At 38.3% G+C, this 20,943-nt stretch overlaps 1 protein-coding gene across 4 annotated transcripts in view; it reads left to right on the forward strand.

The window, feature by feature from the left end:
• mtmr3 (myotubularin related protein 3) overlaps positions 1-20,943 on the forward strand; it is a 39,712-nt gene that overhangs the window by 9,436 nt on the left and 9,333 nt on the right. For 2 of the 4 annotated variants that reach the window (XM_016235125.1, XM_016235127.1), the window contains exons 4-16: positions 625-714; positions 1,246-1,362; positions 5,875-5,895; positions 6,357-6,439; positions 6,789-6,946; positions 7,856-7,952; positions 8,084-8,197; positions 13,927-14,129; positions 14,235-14,366; positions 14,449-14,560; positions 16,316-16,511; positions 18,971-19,156; positions 19,265-19,435. In XM_016235125.1, the coding sequence (XP_016090611.1) occupies positions 625-714; positions 1,246-1,362; positions 5,875-5,895; positions 6,357-6,439; positions 6,789-6,946; positions 7,856-7,952; positions 8,084-8,197; positions 13,927-14,129; positions 14,235-14,366; positions 14,449-14,560; positions 16,316-16,511; positions 18,971-19,156; positions 19,265-19,435 (1,680 nt within the window). The remainder of the gene's footprint in view (positions 1-624; positions 715-1,245; positions 1,363-5,874; positions 5,896-6,356; positions 6,440-6,788; positions 6,947-7,855; positions 7,953-8,083; positions 8,198-13,926; positions 14,130-14,234; positions 14,367-14,448; positions 14,561-16,315; positions 16,512-18,970; positions 19,157-19,264; positions 19,436-20,943) is intronic. The other 2 variants (XM_016235126.1, XM_016235128.1) reach the window with 1 other exon arrangement.

Raw genomic sequence — 20,943 nt, forward strand, 5'->3', positions numbered from 1 at the left:
CAGAAGTGATTTCAGAGCAGGACGTTCTGGCAGAGTGTCCCTGTGCCTTTACAAATGATTTGCTGCTCTGAAGCCCAGCCAAAAATGGTATTGGTTAAAGAAATGCTTCGACCACTCTGTCCCCAGTTTAGCTTAGGTAATCACTCATTTAATCAGAGGTTTAGTCATGGACAATGTTTTATCCGTATAACAGTTTGGCTTTTGGCCCCTGGGAGTGATAAAACTGGAAAAGGAATTTGTACATTTTTAACTTGTGATGTCAAATGTTTGGCCTTTGATAAAGAGCCTCTCACACTCTTCTATTATTGCAGCCGAACATAAATTATGTGATGTGGTGTGAATAATGAAAACGTGTTCGGGTCACATCATAAAAATGTTTTGATTCTTTTATTAAATTATTTTTATTTATATAAATTATATTTTGCATTAAGAAAATTACTATTTGAGCTCAATTAAGATTTTGTTTTTTTACATTTCATTGCATTTTATGTTCATGACGAAAGCACATTTCCCTGCCAAATTCTATATGTAGTTGTCTTTACAATTTTTAGTTACATTATTCTTGATTATAATTGTCAGTAGAGTATAATGTGGTGCATTTCTTATCCGTATTCTCTTTGATAGGAGGAGGAGGGGCAGCAGAGTCTGGAGTGCATCCAGGCCAATCAGATCTTCCCTCGCAAGCCCCCTGTCCTGGACGATGAGGATCTTCAGGTAAGCAGAGATCAAGACCTCTGCCAAGACAATGTTGTTCATTAGGATGTATTGGTACCGTTAATGCAAGTATTATTCGATTCTGACCAAGAGGGGAAAATTAGTCTGTTTTAAAATCTACTATACTGTTTACATAGGTATCATAAATATGCTGATGTGTAGTCTGTCACAAACTGTAGGCAACAAAATGATCTTGTTTTGGCCAAAATCTTAGGCTGCATCACTTACAATGCATTGCAACAAGCACAGTGAACATTTCCATTCAAGATGGTAAGTAAGTGTGTGACACACATGACTGACTATTAACAGAGTTGCTGCTTATAAAGAGCATTTCAAATCAGTTAAAGTAGAAAGTGAGGCAGCGTTAGCTTTTAAAACAGATCCTTTGTTTTCAGCACCTCTGACAGGAAGACACATCAAGGGTTTTTGTAAATGCCTCTTCTTCTTCTTCTTTTTTTTTGTATGCAACTCTAAATATCATCAAATACTTGTATTGGTCTAATAGTAAGTTGTTTGTTGGATCTGTTGTAGGTGCCCTACCCAGAGCTGCATGGCGAGTATACGAAGTATGTGGGCAGGGCTGAGGATGCCATCATCGCCATGTCCAGCTACCGCCTGCACATCAAGTTCAAGGAGTCGGTTGTTAATGTGAGTGTGTGATTTTCAACACAACTATGCTTTTTATTTTCAGAGCTACTCAAAATGTGTTTTTGAATTGATTTCAGTCTGTATTTAAGGATACGAGTCAGGGAAGTATTTACTGAACTGTTGTTGCCAAAGTTTGTACAATTGTATATGCTCATTGTCCTTCGCAAAATATACTAAAACCTACTTGGAGGAGATAATAAAACAAGCAGCAATGAACAGTTTACATGTCTCAGCAGTTGAAGTGGAATAAAGAGATCTCCTGTACTGAAACCAAATTACCAAAACTAAAATGAGCAGTGTTTGCATTTCAGGGCTTTTTTCCAGTTGGTTTTCTTTTAATTTATTTTATTTACAAAAGTCCTTCTTACTTCCACACTTAAATATGGCCCATGTATGATGGTAGTTGCATTTTTCACATGCAACTCAGCTCTTTTTTGTTAAGAAGCCTGTTTTCACCACAGAATAACAAAAAAAAAAAAGGTAATCTCAACTTTTTATCTTACAGTTCTGACTTATTTTCTCACAATTCATCTCATGATTCCGATTTTTTTGTTGTTGTGAGATATAAACTCAGAATTGTGAAATGTTAACTTGCAGTTGCCTTTTTAATTTTTTATTCATTAGCGGAAACAAAAAAACTGAGTCATGAGAAAAGTCAGAATTGCAAGACGTAAATTCAGAATTTCGAGAAAAAAGTCAGAATTGCTAGGTGTAAAAAATGTACTTATATATATACATATATATACATATATACAGTGGGTACAGAAAGTATTCAGACCCCCTTAAATTTTTCACTCTTTGTTATATTGCAGCCATTTGCTAAAATCATTGAAGTTAATTTTTTTTCCTCATTAATGTACACACAGCACCCCATATTGACAGAAAAACACAGAATTGTTGACATTTTTGCAGATTTATTAAAAAAGAAAAACTGAAATATCACATGGTCCTAAGTATTCAGACCCTTTGCTCAGTATTTAGTAGAAGCACCCTTTTGATCTAATACAGCCATGAGTCTTTTTGGGAAAGATGCAACAAGTTTTTCACACCTGGACTTGGGGATCCTCTGCCATTCCTCCTTGCAGAGCCTCTCCAGTTCTGGCAGGTTGGATGGTAAACGTTGATGGACAGCCATTTTTAGGTCTCTCCAGAAATGCACAATTGGGTTTAAGTTAGGGCTCTGGCTGGGCCATTCAAGAACAGTCACAGAGTTGTTGTGAAGCCACTCCTTCGTTATTTTAGCTGTGTGCTTAGGGTCATTGTCTTGTTGGAAGGTAAACCTTCGGCCCAGTCTGAGGTCCTGAGCACTCTGGAGAAAGTTTTCGTCCAGGATAACCCTGTACTTGGCCGCATTCATCTTTCCCTCAATTGCAACCAGTCGTCCTGTCCCTGCAGCTGAAAAACACCCCCACAGCATGATGCTGCCACCACCATGCTTCACTGTTGGGACTGTATTGGACAGGTGATGAGCAGTGCCTGGTTTTCTCCACACATACCGCTTAGAATTTTTATCCCGCGGAAAAAAGCTACTATAGTTTTGTATAAGACCGTTTGAACGGCAAATATCACACTGAATTTGCTCAATTCTAATCAGGGCCGATTTAGTTTGTGCAAATAAAATGGATGCATATTTTTTGTAAAGTGACTTTTATTTATTTAAAAAAAAATTTTTTAACTTCAGCTCAGAAATTCTTGAGTGAAACTGGATTGTGGTCTGTTGTGCCATGGTGAATGTATGATGGATAGCCATGATGGTGGTCGCAGAAAAAAGACTCTTTTATATGGTGCATGACATGCTGCTAAATTTAGAGCCCACCAATGATGTGAAGGGTATTTAGGGACAGCAGGCCACAGTTACATCAGGCGCTCTGACACTGGCCAGTGGCTGCCGTAACCCTGTGTGTGTGTATTGAACAGGTCTGTCTTTATTAGCTCTTCACTTTCACTGTTTCTTCCCAAGCCTGTTGCCATGGTTGCAGTGGCTTTTTGATTGGGATTGTCCACCCCCGTGCTATCAACATGGCACTATAATAAAATTTCTGGTTACATACTAATAATCTGCTCTATTATACCCCTCATAGACCAGCAGTCACGATCTAGAAACCATTCAAGTGGAGCACACAGAGCTGCATGTTCCTGAACTGCTGGAATGAGAGCAAGAGGAGTGAAGGAATATTGTGGGCTAAATGCAGAATATTAGCTGGCATACTGTCAAAAGTTTGTCAACAACCCATGTAAATTGTGCTTACAGTAATGCACTTACAATGGAAGTCGATCCCTCAAAAGCATGCTGCAATTCATTATTACAAGGAACAAAATTAATATATATTATACATGGTTTTGTAAGCTCACCATACATTATTACATAAATGCACACATCCTGTGAGAGCACTAATTTAATGCACAAGTAGATGCACAGCTGTTTGCATTTGCACTTTGCATTGAAAATATATACAGTAAGAACACGCTGGTGCACCTTTAATGACTTTTGTAGTTCATTTTGCGGTGTTTATTTAAGCTGTTTGATCGGTTACACCAAGAAGCTGTAAATATCGGTAACACTTACGGTGTAGATGAATCGTGTCAGAGACTCAAGGTCTATAGAAGAGAATTTATACCTCTCAGAGACTTTATAAAGCAAAAACAGCCCAAAGCTCAAAATTAACTAGTTTTCTCCTACAGTTAAAAATAACGTATGCATCCACTATGCACTATGACGTGCAACACAAACACCTCTGTTAAAATCCCAGAAAAGGAAGTTTAGCATTTAATGGCCCTTTTAAGTGCTTATATGAATGATTAAGTGTGTAATTTATGTGCCACTAATATAATTGCAATCATTTTTCCCAAACACTCCACCCTGAACAGAAACTGTTTTGCATTAGAGTCCTGATCTCTGTTGGGGTTTATTTTGCAATAATGACTGGCTGGCTGTACATTATCACTTAATTGTTTTCCATTCTGGACGCTTTTTTGCTCAGCTTTTATTGTAAGTGCATTATAAACTGATAGACAAAATAATTATCAAAATGACAGGTACTGTTAAGCTTTAGTTGTTTAGCCCAAAATATTCTGTTCATGTACATGTGATCAGGCAGCTGGGTTTGTTTGTGGCTGGTGGGTGATCAGCTCAGTGCTAATTCATCAGTTGATATCTGTGACAGTCACTTATTCACCAGAGTAAATGAGTGTGACGCTCTCTGTGTGCCTGTGAAAGAGAGAGTGTGTTGTGCGTGAGAAAGAAGAGAGAGTGATGTGACTATAGGCCAGCTAGTGAGGCAACAAAGCTGTCGTAAGAGCAAGTGCACAAGTGTAGGGCTGGAAATGGAGAAAAAAAGAGGAAGGAGGTTGAGAGAATATTAATTGTGTCATTTTTGAGTTGCACAAATTGACAGAGCATAACAGAATGCAGAAGTCTTGACACGTTTTTAAAAAAATTGGTTTTGGCACGCTGTACAGGTTATGGATGTGTAATAACTGGAATATTGCTTAGAGCAGTTATTTTGAAGTCTGATAGTAATTGCCTTAAACCATTTTGTTAAATACAGTGAAACTACAGGGATGTGATTTTTCCCTTTTTTTTTAAATACAGATTTCCTTATTTTCTGACCTAAGAAATAAAATTAATGAAATTGCAAAATTGGGAATTAGTAAACAATTACTAAGCATTTTCAAATACATTTCTTTCATGCATGGAACAACGGTATTTTCAGCAGCTCGGAACGCTTGTTTCAAAGTAAAACATGCATTTGAAAACACTACACATGCAACCATCTTCCCAAATTTGTTTTGAGAATCATTTATAAATCTGTTGTCAACAAAAGTGAAATTTTATGTCTCCTGCGGTTTTCCACCAAAATAAAAGCTCTGTGGTTTAATGATTGAAAGCAAAAAAAATTAAGACAGCCATAAACATTATTATTGTATTTTACTATACAATAATATATTTCTATGCAATAGTAATATATTTTTTGTAATTTAATAAAAATTTTTATATAAACTATATATATATAGTTAATTAATTGTATAAATATAGTTATCTTTACGTTATTATCTTAATATTATTATTATTATTGGAGTAATATTGAGGTTGCATAAAATAATTAATAAATTAATAATTTTTTTATTTTAGTCATTTTGAATAATGTCCTGAGACAACTGAAACCGAGAAAGATGTAAAAAAAAAGAAAGAAAAAAAGACAATATTTGACAAGTCATATTGCTGAATTTTTTCCAAAGAGTTGTAGTGATGGTGCTCTAAAGGGGTTACATTTAGAGATGCTAGTTTTTGGAGAGAAAAATATTAAAGCTTCTATCTCTAATATGTATCTCACAAATATGTTTGTGTTCTCTGACCCTTCAGCAAGCGCCCCAGGAATGTTTGAGTGTGGTCAGATTAGTGTGGTAGAATTAAACCGCAGCCCAGGAATGTGTGTATCACAGACGAGCCAAAAGCCGCAGTGTTCATGTCCACCTCGTGATTCTGTCTTCCCTCTCTTTCTCTGTGAACAGAATTGTTCGTGTGAGGTGTCAGTAAGTAACCACAGAACGGTCTGTCTGTCTCTGCATGATGTTGCGAGCTGCAGGTTTGTGAGAGCTGTGGTCAGATGTGACTTGCATGCGGTCAATGTGTGATCACGCGCAAGTTCCGGAGCTTGAAGGGGAACTGCGTTTTCAACCGCACAGTTGCAGAGGCGTCCACACACATAAACACACACGATTGAAGCTGATCGGCATGCCAGACTGTTCAACACTTGAGCTGCAGAACAATGAATGAGTTTGTCTGCAGACGCTAATCACTAACCGTGTCTGTAAACTCTGAACCCATGTCTAAACTTTCAGTGTGATTGATTCAGCAGGTTGATTTAATCATTAGCATCAGTTGGGTTCATGTTGACTTCCGTTTAGATGCTCTCTTTGGTGTGCTGACACTCACAGTGCCAATAATGAAAAATAATTTCTGTATGACTAATCTGTCTCACTCTCTCTGTCAGGTTCCCCTGCAGCTGATAGAAAGTGTAGAATGTCGGGACATGTTCCAAATGCACATCACCTGCAAAGACTGCAAGGTCATCAGGTGAGACTATCTATATCAACCCTCTATGCACACCTTGGCAATAGAATCACCATTGGCTAGTAAATGTTCTATCATTAATTTTGTATCTATCTGTCTGTCTATCTATCTATCGTTCTATTTATTGTTCTATTTATCGTTCCATCTATCGAAAAGATAGATCTAAATCTATCGAAAAATTTATTATTTTTTTAAGCAGACTGGCTACTATTATGACTTTAGTTGAAAATGTAATCAAATTTGTATAGCCATTTAGTACAGAAATCCATGTCGACCCAAGTCTGTATTTGATGTTCTCTTTCATTGTCTCAGTGTGTCTCTGATGCAGTAGATCTAATGTGTGTTTTGACAGGTGTCAGTTTTCCACATTTGAGCAGTGTCAGGAGTGGCTGAAGAGGCTGAGCGCTGCGGTCCGTCCCCCGTCCCAGATAGAGGAGCTCTTTTCCTTCCCCTTCCACGCATGGTGCATGGAGAAGGAGAAGGAGCAGCACGGGGATCTGTGTAGGCCAGGTACTGTCTGACTTTCTCAAACTTAATCTGTGTTCTTAAGGCTGATATTAGATGTCACAAATAGTTTTATTTCAGTATTTCCTGCTAGTCTTGCATAGCCAGACAGCTTTATACGAAGGAAAAATAATAGCAAAACTCAAGAACTTGTTGATTTGAATGTGAGAACTTGTCATATTAATATTCGTATTTGTACATTGAAATTTACACTCACAGCTCTGATGGGAAAAGCTGAATCTTTCATTTGCACACAGACAATAATCAAAACACCCGTGTTTTGAATTTGAAGTTGCAGATTAATAGTCACATAAACTAAATGAGACACAAATGTGTACGACATAATTACTTTTGCACTTTACTTCAGTTTCGCTGTACAACCACAAGCCAGCACTTACAGCATTGGTCTCAAACTCAATTCCTGGAGGGCCACAGCTCTGCACAGTTTAGCTCCAACCCTAATCAAGCACACCTGATCCAGCTAATCAATGTCTTCAGGATCACTAGAAACTTCCAAGCAGGTGTGATTTGGAGCTGGTTGGAGCTAAACTCTGCAGAGCTGTGGCCCTCCAGGAATTGAGTTTGAGACCACTGACTTACAGCCTCTCAGATCTGGCAGTACAACTTCAAATCCTAGCGCTTTGACTTTTGCTACTCCTTTTACGATATTCCTGTAGCAAAACTCACTTGTGCACTTGTACATGCAGAAGTGGGGGTGGGGTGGTGGTGCAAATTAAGTCATTTTATTGGCGTAGCTTTGCCACCTAATGAGTGCACAAACAACTCAGTGACGGTGACACTCTTGAATATCTTTACAAAGAACCTCACAAGATTTGTCCAATCCAGTAACTAGTTCTTTGGAAATCCTGTTCCTCTTTACCTTCAAGATTCCTCTCACTCGCCTCTATCTTTCAGGTGATCATGTGATGTCACGTTTCCATAACGAGGTGGAGCGGATGGGATTTGATACTCTGAATGCCTGGAGAGTGTCTGAGATCAACAACAAGTACAAGTGAGTGTTTCTCTCACAAACAGAAGCACATCTAAAACTGCTCTGGACACTCTGCGGGACTTTTCAGAATTAGATGACTTTAGACAGGCATCAGTCAGTCTGAACACACCTCTGCTTGCCCCCTGACACAGGTTGTGTTCCAGCTACCCTCAGCTGCTGCTGGTGCCAGCCTGGATTATTGATAAAGAGCTGGAGAATGTGGCCGCCTTCCGCTCCTGGAAGAGGATTCCGGCCGTGGTTTACAGGTCAGTCTTCTTCATTGGGGGTTTTTTTTTGTGTGTGTCTTTTTTTTTTTTTATACTTTTACAAATTTTGGTACTTTTACAAATTTTGGTACTTAAACTTTATTTCATTTACTTGCCAAGGAAACATTTTCAATTTTTTTTTAAATATTTCTATTTGATTTATATTTCAATATTTATCTTTTATTTAAGATTTATTTCAAATAATGAAAAATGTTTAATAGTTTAATCGTTTTTAATCTGTCGTTCTATTTATCGTTCTCTCATTCTGTCTATTATTCATTCTGTCTTTCTGTCAATCGTTCTATCAGTTATCGTTCATTCTATTTATCATTCTCTATTTAGTGTATTTAGCTCTCTATATATATCTGTCTGTCTGTCTGTCTGTCTATCTATATCTTCATTGTCTTTTTTGTAGTGGTCGACCGATATATCGCCAAGGCCAATATAACGGCCGATATTTGGCATTTTTTAAATATCGGCATCGGCCGATAAGTTTTCCTGTTTGGCCGATGCGTTCCAGGTGGGACTTTTATTTTGACGGTGCTGAGAACGGCAGCGCCTGAGCACACAGTGCTCACATTCTCCCTCTTGTTCGCTGTTGTCGTTAACAGTTCTGTCTAAATACGGATGTAAGTCTGTCTAATAATCAGATAGAACGAGTTAAACAAAGGAATTAAAATGTATACAAAAATTTTTACAACGATTGTTTTTATATTATTAGTATTAGAAAGGCAAACATTATAATACTTCCTTGCTTGCCGTCAGCATTCAGCAAATACCCTACTCATTTATATAATTTAAACAAATCTTTGAATGACTAATGAACATTTAATTTCACAAACCTTGCAAACTTAGTCGGATCCAGTTGTGAGATCTTGTGAAGTGTGCATGTGACCTGCATGATCGTGTGTTCTCTGTGTGACTTTCGGTCCGTGTGAATTGAATGTGGACAGGAGGAGAGTTCAGCTTCACTGGAGACGTGCGATCGACAAACTTTAAACTTGTGAGTTCAAATTATGCTGCGCTTTATGCATATGCATATGCCCACTGCCATATTCATGTCATTTCCACTGTGTGCTGTATGTAAAATGAGTGTTACCTTGGCTTTATTTGAAAAAATACGATTCCCTAATCCCAATGCACACAAACTTCCCAGAATACTGAGTGCCCTGATGGTTACAGTGTTTACTTCCTTTTTAGTATCTTTTTTTTATGAAATATTTATTTGTGAAAAATACTTTGTCATCTAAAGTACAAGTATGTTTATTTAACACATTTATGTTTTAATACATTTTCAAATTATTTCAGATTTCTTAAATATTAATTAAAATAAATAAAATTATATCGGCCATTGGCCACCCTACGTTCCAAGATATCGGCATCGGCTGTCAAAAAAAAACAATATCGGTCGACCACTACTTTTTTGTTAGTTATTATTTTTTTACATCTTTTTTTTATTAGTTTTAGTAATTTTGGTACTTAAACTGTATTTCAGTTACTTGCCAAGTATATTCTGCTTTGCATCACAGGAATAAATTACATTCTATAATATAATAAAATATTTAAAAAAAAAAAATTATTTGTAATAAAATTTCACAGTATTGCTGTTTTTAATTTATTTTTGATCAAATAAATGCAGCTTTGGTGAGCAGAAGAGATTGGAAAAAGGATCACCCCCTTGAGTCAGTGTTTTGTTGAACCACCTTTTGCTTTAATTACAGCCTTTAGTCTGTTGGGATTTGTCTCGACTAACTTTGCACATCTAGACTTTGCAACATTTGCCCACTCTTCTTTGCAAAACTGCTCAAGTTCAGTTCAATTTGATGGTGAGATTTGTGGACTGCAGTCTTCAAGTCGTTCCACAGATTTTCAGTGGGGTTTAAGTCTGGGCTCACAACACAGCCATCAACCCCCCTCCCCCTACTGCTTCTAAGCCTGCATTTAAAGGGGTGGTTGACTGTTTTTTGTTATAGGCTTGATTGTGTTTATGGGGTGCAGTCTAACATGTGTTAATGCTTCGTTTGTTAAAAAACACATTATTTTTCACATAATTTACCTTTATTCCACACCTCTCTGTCCCTTCTACTCTGAACGCACTGATCATTTCCTGCTTTTATGAAGCCCCTCCCTCAGAAATACACGATGGGCTCTGATTGATTAGCTGGCCCAGTGTGTTGTGATTGGCTAAACCACCTCTAGCGTGCGTCTAAACGTCCCGCCCCTCAACATAGCTGCATGTGATCCGGTTGTATTGTAAACAATGACGTCGTCTATGTTGCTTATCAATTTGAGCCCGATTGAGACGCAGAGGATAGTATTGAAGAGGATTGCGCAGAACCTGTTTCACGGCTTTTAATGATAGGCCTAAGATTTTTTGTCTTATAAACTGTCTCATACTTTTAGATACGCTGTTATTTGTAAATGCTACTGCTTCTGTTAGCTTTTATATATACGTTTTATTCTGATTAAAGCTTTAATACAGTTCGGCAACCACACGCCACGCCATGTATAACGCTTCTCATAACTATAGTATGTGAAAATAAGTGTATTCACTGATCTGAATGAGAGCGAGAGAGAGAGATGCGGAGCGTGTGCAGAGCAGGGCGAGGCCAGGAACAGGATGAGACGCTGCTTTAGAACATTGATTTTGAAATTTGTGAATCCATTAGAATCGTTAGAAGACTGAATCGCGATTCATATGAATAGATTTTTACATGCAACTGTAGTTTTCTCTTCCTCTTTTCTAAAGCAGCGTAGCATGGTCTCGCCTCCTTTGCTGCATGTTCCCGGAGGCGGGGTTTTTGTAAAATTCTGGGTTCTTGACGTAACGGACCCGGGAAGTCCCTTATCAGTCGTTTTTGTAGGCATTAAACTGCCAGAATTTTAAAAGACGATATCTCCGTTTGCATTGAACTTTCAGCTTCGTAACTTTGCAGATATTGTTTATGATCAAACAGCAACATTACACACTAACTGACATTAAAAAAGTTCGCAATCAACCACCCCTTTAAGATCTGTGAAGATGATGTACGCAAAGTCTTCAGGAAACAGCTGCTGTCCAGCTGTCATCTATCTTCACGCTGATCTTCAACAGATCGCTGGAGCTTTGTGAAATCCCCTCCTGCTTCAAACGCTCCAGCATCATCCCTGTTCCCTAGAAACCAAAAATCACTGGACTAAATGACTACTGACCTGTTGCTTTAACGTCTGTGTTCATGAAGTGATTTGAGAGACTGGTGTTGGTCTACGTGAAGGACCCTTGCTGGACCCCCTGAAGTTTGCTTACCAAGCAACAGATATTACCAAACTGACACAGCTCTCTGTACCCACCTCCATCTGTCAGTGGATCACATCCAATACCCGCACCATCAGCACTGGAGCTCCTCAGGGGTGTGTGCTGTCCCCACTGCTCTTCTCCCAAATGACTGCATCTCTAAAGACCCCTCTGTCAAGCTCCTGAAGTTTGCAGATGACACCACAGTCATCGTTCTCTTCCAGGATGGTGATGAGTCTGCTTACAGACAAGAGGTTGAGCAGCTGGCTGTCTGGTGCAATCACAACAACCTGGAGCTGAACACGCTCAAAGCTGTGGAGATGATAGTGGACTTCAGGAGAAACCCCCCTGCACTCCCCCCCCTCACCATCATGAACAGCACTGTGGATGCAGTAGAGTCATTCAGGTTCCTGGGCACCACCATCTCTCAGGACCTGAAGTGGGACACTCACATAGACTCCATTGTTAAAAAGGCCCAGCAGAGGTTGTACTTCCTTCGCCAACTGAAAAAGTTCAACCTTCCACAGGCACAGATGACACAGTTTTACTCAGCTCTGATTGAGTCTGTTCTGTGCACTTCTATTACTGTCTGGTTTGGGTCAGCCAGCAAATCAGATATAAGAAAACTGCAATGGACTGTTAGGGTAGATGAAAGGATAAATGGTGTGCACCTCCCCAACCTTCATGAAGAAACGGGCAGGTAACATCATCACAGACCCCATCCATTTTTCTTTCTTTCCTGGCAAGTGCTCCAGTCCCTGCTGCAGAATACATGTGTGTGAATGAGAGGGATCCAAGTGGAACAGTGAGGTTACAGGAAGAAGAGATAAAGAAGGTGCAGGATTTTAAGTACTTAGGGTCAACAGTCCAGAGCAATGGGGAGTGTGGAAAAGAGGTGAAGAAGCGTGTGCAGGCAGGTTGGAATGGGTGGAGAAAAGTGTCAGGTTTGTTGTGTGATAAAAGAGTACCCGCAAGAATGAAAGGAAAGGTGTACAGGATAGTAGTGAGACCAGCGATGTTGTATGGTTTGGAGACAGTTGCACTGAGGAAAAGACAGGAGGAAGAGTTAGAGGTAGCAGAGCTGAAGATGTTGAGGTTCTCTTTGGGAGTGACGAGGATGGATAGGATCAGGAATGAGTACATCAGAGGGACAGCACATGTGAGATGTTTTGGAGACAAAGTTAGAGAGGCCAGGTTGAGATGGTTTGGACATGTTCAGAGGAGGGAGAGTGAATATATCGGGAAAAGGATGTTGAGGTTAGAGCTGCCAGGCAGGAGGACGAGAGGAAGACCAAAGAGGAGGTTTATGGATGTAGTGAAGGAAGACATGAAGGTAGTCGGTCTGAGAGAAGAGGATGCAGAAGGGGATAGGGCTAGATGGAGGCAAATGATTTGCTGTGGCGACTCCTGAAGGGAACAGCCGAAAGGAAAAGAAGAAGAAGAAGAAGCTCCAGTCCCTGCTGCAGAGAAACGCCCCATAACAGGACATCACCACCTCCATGCTTTACTGGAGGAATGCTGTTATTTGGATGGTAAGCTGTATTGGATTTACGCCAGACTTATCGTTTGGTGTTGAGGCCAAATAATTCAATTTTAATGTCATCTGCTTCAGAATCTTCAAGGTGCGTTTTGGCAAAGCTCAGTCTAACTGCATGTGGCCTTTCTTGAGGAGTGGCTTTTTTCTTGCAACCCTCCCACACAAGCCACATTTGTTGATATTTGTGATATTATTATAACATGCATTGCACACAATGACCACTCTTTGTCATAAATTCCTGCAGCTGCTTCAGAGTTGCTGCCGGCCTCTTGGTAGCCTCTCTGACCAGTTTCCTTTGGTTTTTTCATCCAGTTTGGAGGGACGTCCTGATCCAGGGAGGGTCTGTGTTGTACCAAATACTTTCCACTTCTTTACTGTGCTTCTAGGCATTGATAAAACCTTTGACATTTTTTTGGCTCCATCTCCTGACTTGTGCCTGTCCACAACTTTATCCCGGAGATCTTTTGACAGTGCCTTGCCACCCATAGTTGATTGTTGGCTTCAGTTGCACTACCAAGGACTGAAATGCACCAGGAAAGCTCTTTTCATGTTGAGCTAATAAAAATGACAGCTAATCAAAATGACATGCCAATATTCAGTTATAGTCATAGTGCCACCAGCTGGCAGCAGGAATTTTGGCACATATAAATGACTTTGACATATTCCTCCTATATTTACCACTTTAAATGCATTTTGCCCATCGTTCACTGTTTTCCTAAGGCCACCAGGTGGAGGTGGCTCTGGGTGCGAGTGCCCATTCAATGCTGCTTGCAGCTTTAATTTTATTTATATTTTTGTTTTATTTAAGCTTTATTTCAATTAATGAAAACAGTTTTACTAGTTTTAGTTTTACAACAATTACAAGATTGCCTAGAACCTTCAGATTAAGAGTCCAGTTCTTTAACCTCTCTTTCCCAGGCACCAGAGCACGGGAGCAGTGATCGCTCGCTGTGGTCAGCCTGAGGTCAGCTGGTGGGGCTGGAGGAACGCAGATGATGAGCACCTGGTGCAGTCCATCGCCAGAGCCTGTGCCGTTGACAGCAGCTCCTGTAAAGGCGTCTCCAATGGCTCCTTCTCCCGCGAGTACACTAACGGAGCTGACCTCTCAGATGTGGACTTTGGTCAGTACCACTTGGCCCTTAAAAATCTTGACTGAATACTGTTCTCAATACTGATTATTGTCATATTATATGACTTGATCTATACATACATGTCTCTTTCTATAGACTCGTCTATGACTAACAGCTCAGAGGTGGAGACACTGGCCATCCAACCTCGAAAGCTTCTGATCCTGGACGCCAGGTCATACGCCGCTGCCGTAGCCAACAGAGCCAAAGGAGGAGGGTGTGAATGCCCAGGTACTCTCTCCTAGATGCTCTTTCAACAATCACAGTAAAACAAGACGCCCACTCATTAATGACGTGTTGTTCTCCCCCATAGAGTACTACCCTAACTGTGAGGTGGTTTTTATGGGTATGGCCAACATCCATTCCATCCGCAAGAGTTTCCAGTCTCTGCGCTTTCTCTGCACCCAAATGCCTGATCCAGCCAAGTAAGTCTTCCAGCAAACATCTGCTGCAGTTGTAGTCTGTTTGTTTGCTTATTGATATATTTTGCCTTTTAGGGACATAACATGCTTTTTTTTTTTAATACTTGCTATCGAGCTGTTCAAATGTATTATAGGTAATTGATCCGTCTCAAAATTTGGGTCTGGGGCAAAAGCCTAAAATTATATTTGAAATATTGAAACTATATTGATTTTATGCATTAACATAATTTTTCTATATAGATCTACACTGTAAAAAATTATTTGTAAATACACTATTGGATTATTATTTTTTTTTTACAAGAAAATACTATTTTCTACTTCAGTATTTATTGTTCAATTCAATGTTAATTGTTGTTTCTCTGTAATTTATTTGTGAAATTTACTAGCAATTTATTTTGCTTTGAATCAAATGTTAAGCGGATTCATTTGGATCAAGTATTGACTTCAAAGCTGTGACCCAGATGGAAAGTGGAGTGCTACTGTTGAATTCTTTACCTGTTGATCAAAAGCGTAATTTTAATAACTATCAGTTCCTGCTCTACATGAGTGATTGAAGTGCATTATTCCTTTTCCATCCACGCTGTTTCCACTCATCTATTTGTTGTAAAGTCAACAGCAAGTCTTCCAAGTGACTCTCTCTCGGTTTCTTTCACTCTGTCGTTCTCTCTTGAGTCAGCATGATAAACTCTGGCCAAGAGCTGCGTTTCTAAGCAACAGAATTGTAGAGAGGAAAAAAATTGAATTCTCTCCTTTGATTATTCTGATTGTAAATGTCTCGCTGCATGAGGTAGTCATATTCATACAAAGGCGATTTTCCTTTTAAACACTATTCTGATTCATGTTCCTCTCAGGAACTATAATTTGAATGTCTCCTCCGGTTACCTGCACTCTGTGTTTCCTTGGCTAATGTCAGTTTGCTTTGGCTGTATTTGACCATGTTGGAAAACTTTTAAAATGAGTATTAACCACACTTGTCAAACCGCATTCTTTAGTCCTTCTCACAGTTTTCCATTAAGATGTAAACTCAGTTTTCCTAATGTGCATAATGCTGTTTTTGTTTCACCTGTATTAAATATAATTGAAAACAGGTTAGTATGTGATTTTTTTTTTCAGTATGCAGACATATTGTAATATAAACAAATCAAAGATCCTCCCCAGTTTGCATAGAATATTTAGGCTGCATTTATTTAATAAAAATACAGTAAACGCTGTAATATTGTGAAATATTATTATAATTACTGCTTTCTATTTAAATATATGGTAAGATGCAATTTATTCCAGTGAGTCAAAGCTGTATTTTCAGCATCATTACTCCAGTCTTCAGTGTCACATGATCCTTCAGAAATCATTCTAATAACATTATATGCTGCTCAAATGTTAAAAAAAACAGTTGTTCTGCTTCATATATTTGTGGAAACTGTTATTTATTATTTTTTTCAGGATTCTTCGATTAATAAAAAAGTTAAAAAGAACAGCATTTATTTGAAATATAAATATTTTGTAACATTATAAATGTCTTTACTGTTGCTTTTGATCAATTTATTGCATCATTGCTGAATAAAAGCCTGAATTTCTTTAAGAAAAAAGTCATCACATAATAATAGTATAGTATTCAGCAACTAACTATATGAGAAGTTTGTCGACCATATTGCATTGCATAATGTGTCAAATTACAAGTCTTAAAGTTACAGTTTGCTACAAGAAACCGTTTGAACATGCTTCAGATGTGTGTAATGGTGAGTTTTGTTCTGTCTTTAGCTGGCTGTCTGCTCTGGAGAGCACAAAGTGGCTGCAGCATCTGTCCCTCCTGCTCAAGGCGTCTCTCCTCGTTGTGAACGCCGTGGACCGTGACCACAGGCCCGTACTGGTGCACTGCTCAGACGGCTGGGATCGCACCCCTCAGATAGTGGCGCTGGCCAAAGTCCTGCTAGACCCGTACTACCGCACCATTGAGGTGAGCGCCAACATAACAAACAAAAATAGGGAAGAAAATTAAAATTCCCCCTGAATTATTGCGAGAGGAATTCATAAGCTATATCACATGCTGCAAAAATCCACAAGGGCTTATTTTAAATCCTGTGGTTTGAAATGCTCACAAGGACATGTTTACATAGACAATGTAAAAATGTAAAAATATTAGTAATGCTGCCCGACCTTGGAGCACAACACACTTTGATTGACATCGACTGAACAACAGAGAGTCGTTTTTGTGGTGAGGGAACAGCTGTATGTGTTACTAAGCGTGAAAGTTCAGAAACTGAAGCTGTAGAACTAATAGAACGTGATGACACAGAAGAACTCGTCCACAGTATCCACACTGACCTCCACAAATATCCACCACCCCCTGCCATCAGCTCCCTCATCTCACACACACGAGCGCGACTTTAGTATTAGATTTAGCAACTTTCAGACCCTTTTTCCATAGAATATTCATAGTGATAAACCTAGCGATTTTTTTGGATAAACATTAGCTATGGTTCAGTTGGGAGATTTCACCAGTGCTGTCCCGCGAACGCGAGGTCTGACTTTCCCGGAGAAGTGTCGCGTCTCTCAGCATCTGTTCTGTGCAGTGAGCAGCAGAGAAGCACCGCAGCCGACTCGTCAATAAATGAGTACAAAACAGCGTTTCCTAGCACCTGTCGCTTACTGATTGTTTGGAATTATAAATATGAGCATAATTCGTCTGTTAATATCACATGCACTTTTTTGTTTGTTGTTTTTTTTAGTTTATTACTCAGATGCAGGCAGTGCGCTGCATGAGACAAAAAAGTAATCTAGCCAAAACAACCGCATAGCTGCTCTTTAGTGTAGATGCATGTTGATTTTATCAGACGATGCCACGATTATAAATGAGAGTGACTCCTGGTTAACATGTATTAAAAGAGGTCATGTTTAGTCACTATTTAGTGTGCTATTTTTTGACAATATTCACTCATCATGACAGTAAAATGGGGCATTCTAAGTCAATATACTGTAGTATTTCCTCTCCCAATCAGTAGAAAATATGGTTAACACCAGGTCATGCATGAAAAAAAATACCGTCATGTACCTTGAAACCGGTATAATTTTGAAAAATACCGTGATATAAATTTTTGGTCATACCGCCCAACACTAGTGACAACTTTTGTACCTTTTTTCTGAGAGTGTAGTGTATTATTTGGGTGACTTTTCATAGTCTAATATTTACTAGCAGCAGCTGGATCCAAGCAACAATGTTAGAGACTGGTGTTTACTAGTAGACTCAGTGTGGGGTGAGATTACAGCTTTCACACCATCCGAATGGGCCAAACTCTGACATCAAAACACCAAAATTATAGTCATTAAAATATTTTCTCAACCTCTAATATCATCCAACCAATTCCCTTCATTGTTTGCACTCCAGACTTTTTTTTGTTAACAGGGAAGATCCTACTTTATGCTCCTTATTCCAGCGTGCAATATATTTGAGGGATATTTTAATGGATTATGATGGTTTCAGCTCCTCTAAGACTCTTTTTACATTCTTTTTACATTCATATGAATGAATTTTTATGAAGTAAGGCCAGATTTAGTTTTAGATTTTAAATTTTTTTTTCAAAGATAAACTTAGAATTGTTTTTCATTCATTTTTCTTTTCAGATTTTGCCTAATTTTAACCTGTTTCTCGCTATCAATAGGAGTGGTAACATTAAATTGCAAACAAACAAACAAACAAACCTTTATTCATATAGAATATAGAATTTTGAATCTTTCCAGATCTTGTTTTTTTCACAAGACAGGACATTTTGCAAGTGGGTAGCGTAGTCGATTTCAGTTGAATGTTTTAAAATTAAAGCTATTAAAAATTGTGTTAAATTAAATAAAAGAAATGCATAGAAATAATCAAATGAAATAACAGAAATGTTGCCTTGGCAAACTAACTGAAATAATTTTAAGCACTAAAAATTATTAAATGAAAAAAAACTGAAACTGAAATAGATGTAATTAAACCTAAATAGTAATATTTTATTTACTATTTAACAAAATTAACCTAAAATTAAAATGAGAATATTAAAATATAGTATTTTAATTTACAAAATGTTAATAACTCTTATTGTGTATAAATAATACTAAAATAACAGCTTTTTTTTTACTGAGCATGATGTCTAGAGACTTTCTTTTACAACTAATAGCAAGCTGTCTGTATGGAAAAAGTAAATGGAAAACTGGACAGAAAAGCCCCAGCTGATGTCCGTCATGAAGATAGTTTTGGAGCTTGAACTCAGAAGATGCATGAGCTGTCTCAAGTGCTAGAAGAGGCATTACTGTATTTTAGACATTCATATCTAATTGTCTGATGTTGAATACATGCTGTGTTCTGGAGTTATTTTATGATTTGTGTTGACATCAAACTGTTGACGTCATATAAACAGAAAATCTTCTTTCTGCTCACAGGGTTTTCAGGTGCTGGTTGAGACCGAGTGGTTGGACTTCGGTCATAAGTTCGCAGACCGTTGTGGTCACGGAGAGAACGCGGAGGACTTGAACGAGAGATGTCCTGTCTTCCTGCAGTGGTTAGACTGTGTGCACCAGCTCCAGAGACAATTCCCATGTTCCTTCGAGTTCAACGAAGCCTTTCTGGTGGGTGAAAGTTGGCATAAGCCTGTGTCATTTTTAATATTAAACATGCTTTTGTACTTTAAGTCGTTGTTGAACTAGCTCGGAGTTCTTTTGGTTTTGTGTGTTCAGGTGAAGCTAGTGCAGCACACGTACTCGTGTCTGTTCGGGACGTTCCTGTGTAACAGCAGGAAGGAGAGAGAGGACCGACACATCCAGGAAAGAACCTGCTCCGTTTGGTCTCTCCTCAGAGCTGCCAATCGCTCCTTCAAAAACATGCTGTACTCCTCTCATTCAGAGACCGTACGTCAGCTCCTCTCAGTCTGTCTTTATGCATTACTCTCTTATAATCATTTCCTCATAAGAGGTTATATGAGGTTACAACCGATAGGAGGTTTTCATTAGCTCATGTCCAAAGAGCAGATATAATAGATTTTGATGACTATTATACAGTGGGGCAAAAAAGTATTTAGTCAGCCACCAATTGTGCAAGTTCTCCCACTTAAAAAGATGAATTGCAGTGTGAGAGTGATTTTTATTCCATGTAGTTGCTCAGTTAATATGATCTTTTCAAAACTGCGTGTGCATCATTACTCCAGTCTTCAGTCTGACGTGATACTTCAGAAATCATGCTAATATGCTGAATTTTAAAGCAGCTTTGTTACATAAGTGTTAATTTCTGTTTAAAAAAAAAAAAATCGTACTGATCCCAGACTTTTGAACGGTAGTGTATTATATCAAATTGAAAAGATAAACATTTATTTTATACGATGAAGTGTATATTGTTAATGTATTGTTAATAATCTATCAATCAAAACAAGTACCATTATTTTTCATGACCCATTTTTCATCGCTACTCATGTCTGTACAGCACTGATTCTATTCATAGCAATGTATTTTTCCCTTTCCTGACAGACTTCGACTGCCTTTGCCTCATAATTCATACCTCTATTTTGTAGTAGTTTCGTTTGACCTACAGTATGTGTAGTGAGTAAACATGAAGAGAGGCGTTTACTGGCTTCACAGCTCGTGCTTGCATTCCTCTCTAATACTCAATTAGAAATACTCGCCAGCTGCGGCTCGCTGACCCTCCACGCACGGGGCACTTGCTCCCACCATCGCTGCCTGCACTTGGGGTTTCTGGGCCGGCCGAGCTTCAGCCCCCCAGACCCGGAGCTGCCGTATCCTTTCATTTTCTCTTAAAGCTAGATCACACCGCCCCAACAAAAATGCTTGTTGGATTTTAATTTGGATCAATGTTTTAGCCCTGTTGGTGGGCAGTGTTATTTTATGATCGTTAATCTATTATTATAGTATGTATTAATATTTTTAATTTGGTTTTTATTTTTAAATTTTCCATTTTAGTTTTAGTGTTTTTGTTTTTTATTTATTTGTTTTCCTTTTTTTATTTTATTTCAACTCTGCTTATGGTAATTTAATACTTCAACTTAAACTAAATGAAAATTAAAAATTAAAATAAGTTTTTTTTAAACTGTTTTATTTTATTAATTGTATTAGTTTTATTAAGGTAATTTTTATTAATTTTATTAGCATTTATTTTATTTTAAATAATGTAAATGTTATTGTTAAATAAAACCACACTGTTGGTGGGTCAAATTGAAAATGATGATAACCAACTTATATGGAAATAAAACGTTTTGTTTTTTTTGCCTCAAACTTTCAGTTTCAGTTATATATTGATTAACGGGTTGATAAAATCTTAAAAACTTGATAAACTTAACTTTTTTGTGTGCCTTTTCCTCTTATTTCTGCTTTAATTTGATCAACTGAACTAAATACATCATGTGAAT

This window comes from Sinocyclocheilus grahami, unplaced genomic scaffold, assembly GCF_001515645.1.
Source record: "Sinocyclocheilus grahami isolate Dianchi unplaced genomic scaffold, SAMN03320097.WGS_v1.1 scaffold463.1, whole genome shotgun sequence".
NCBI lineage: Eukaryota > Metazoa > Chordata > Actinopteri > Cypriniformes > Cyprinidae > Sinocyclocheilus > Sinocyclocheilus grahami.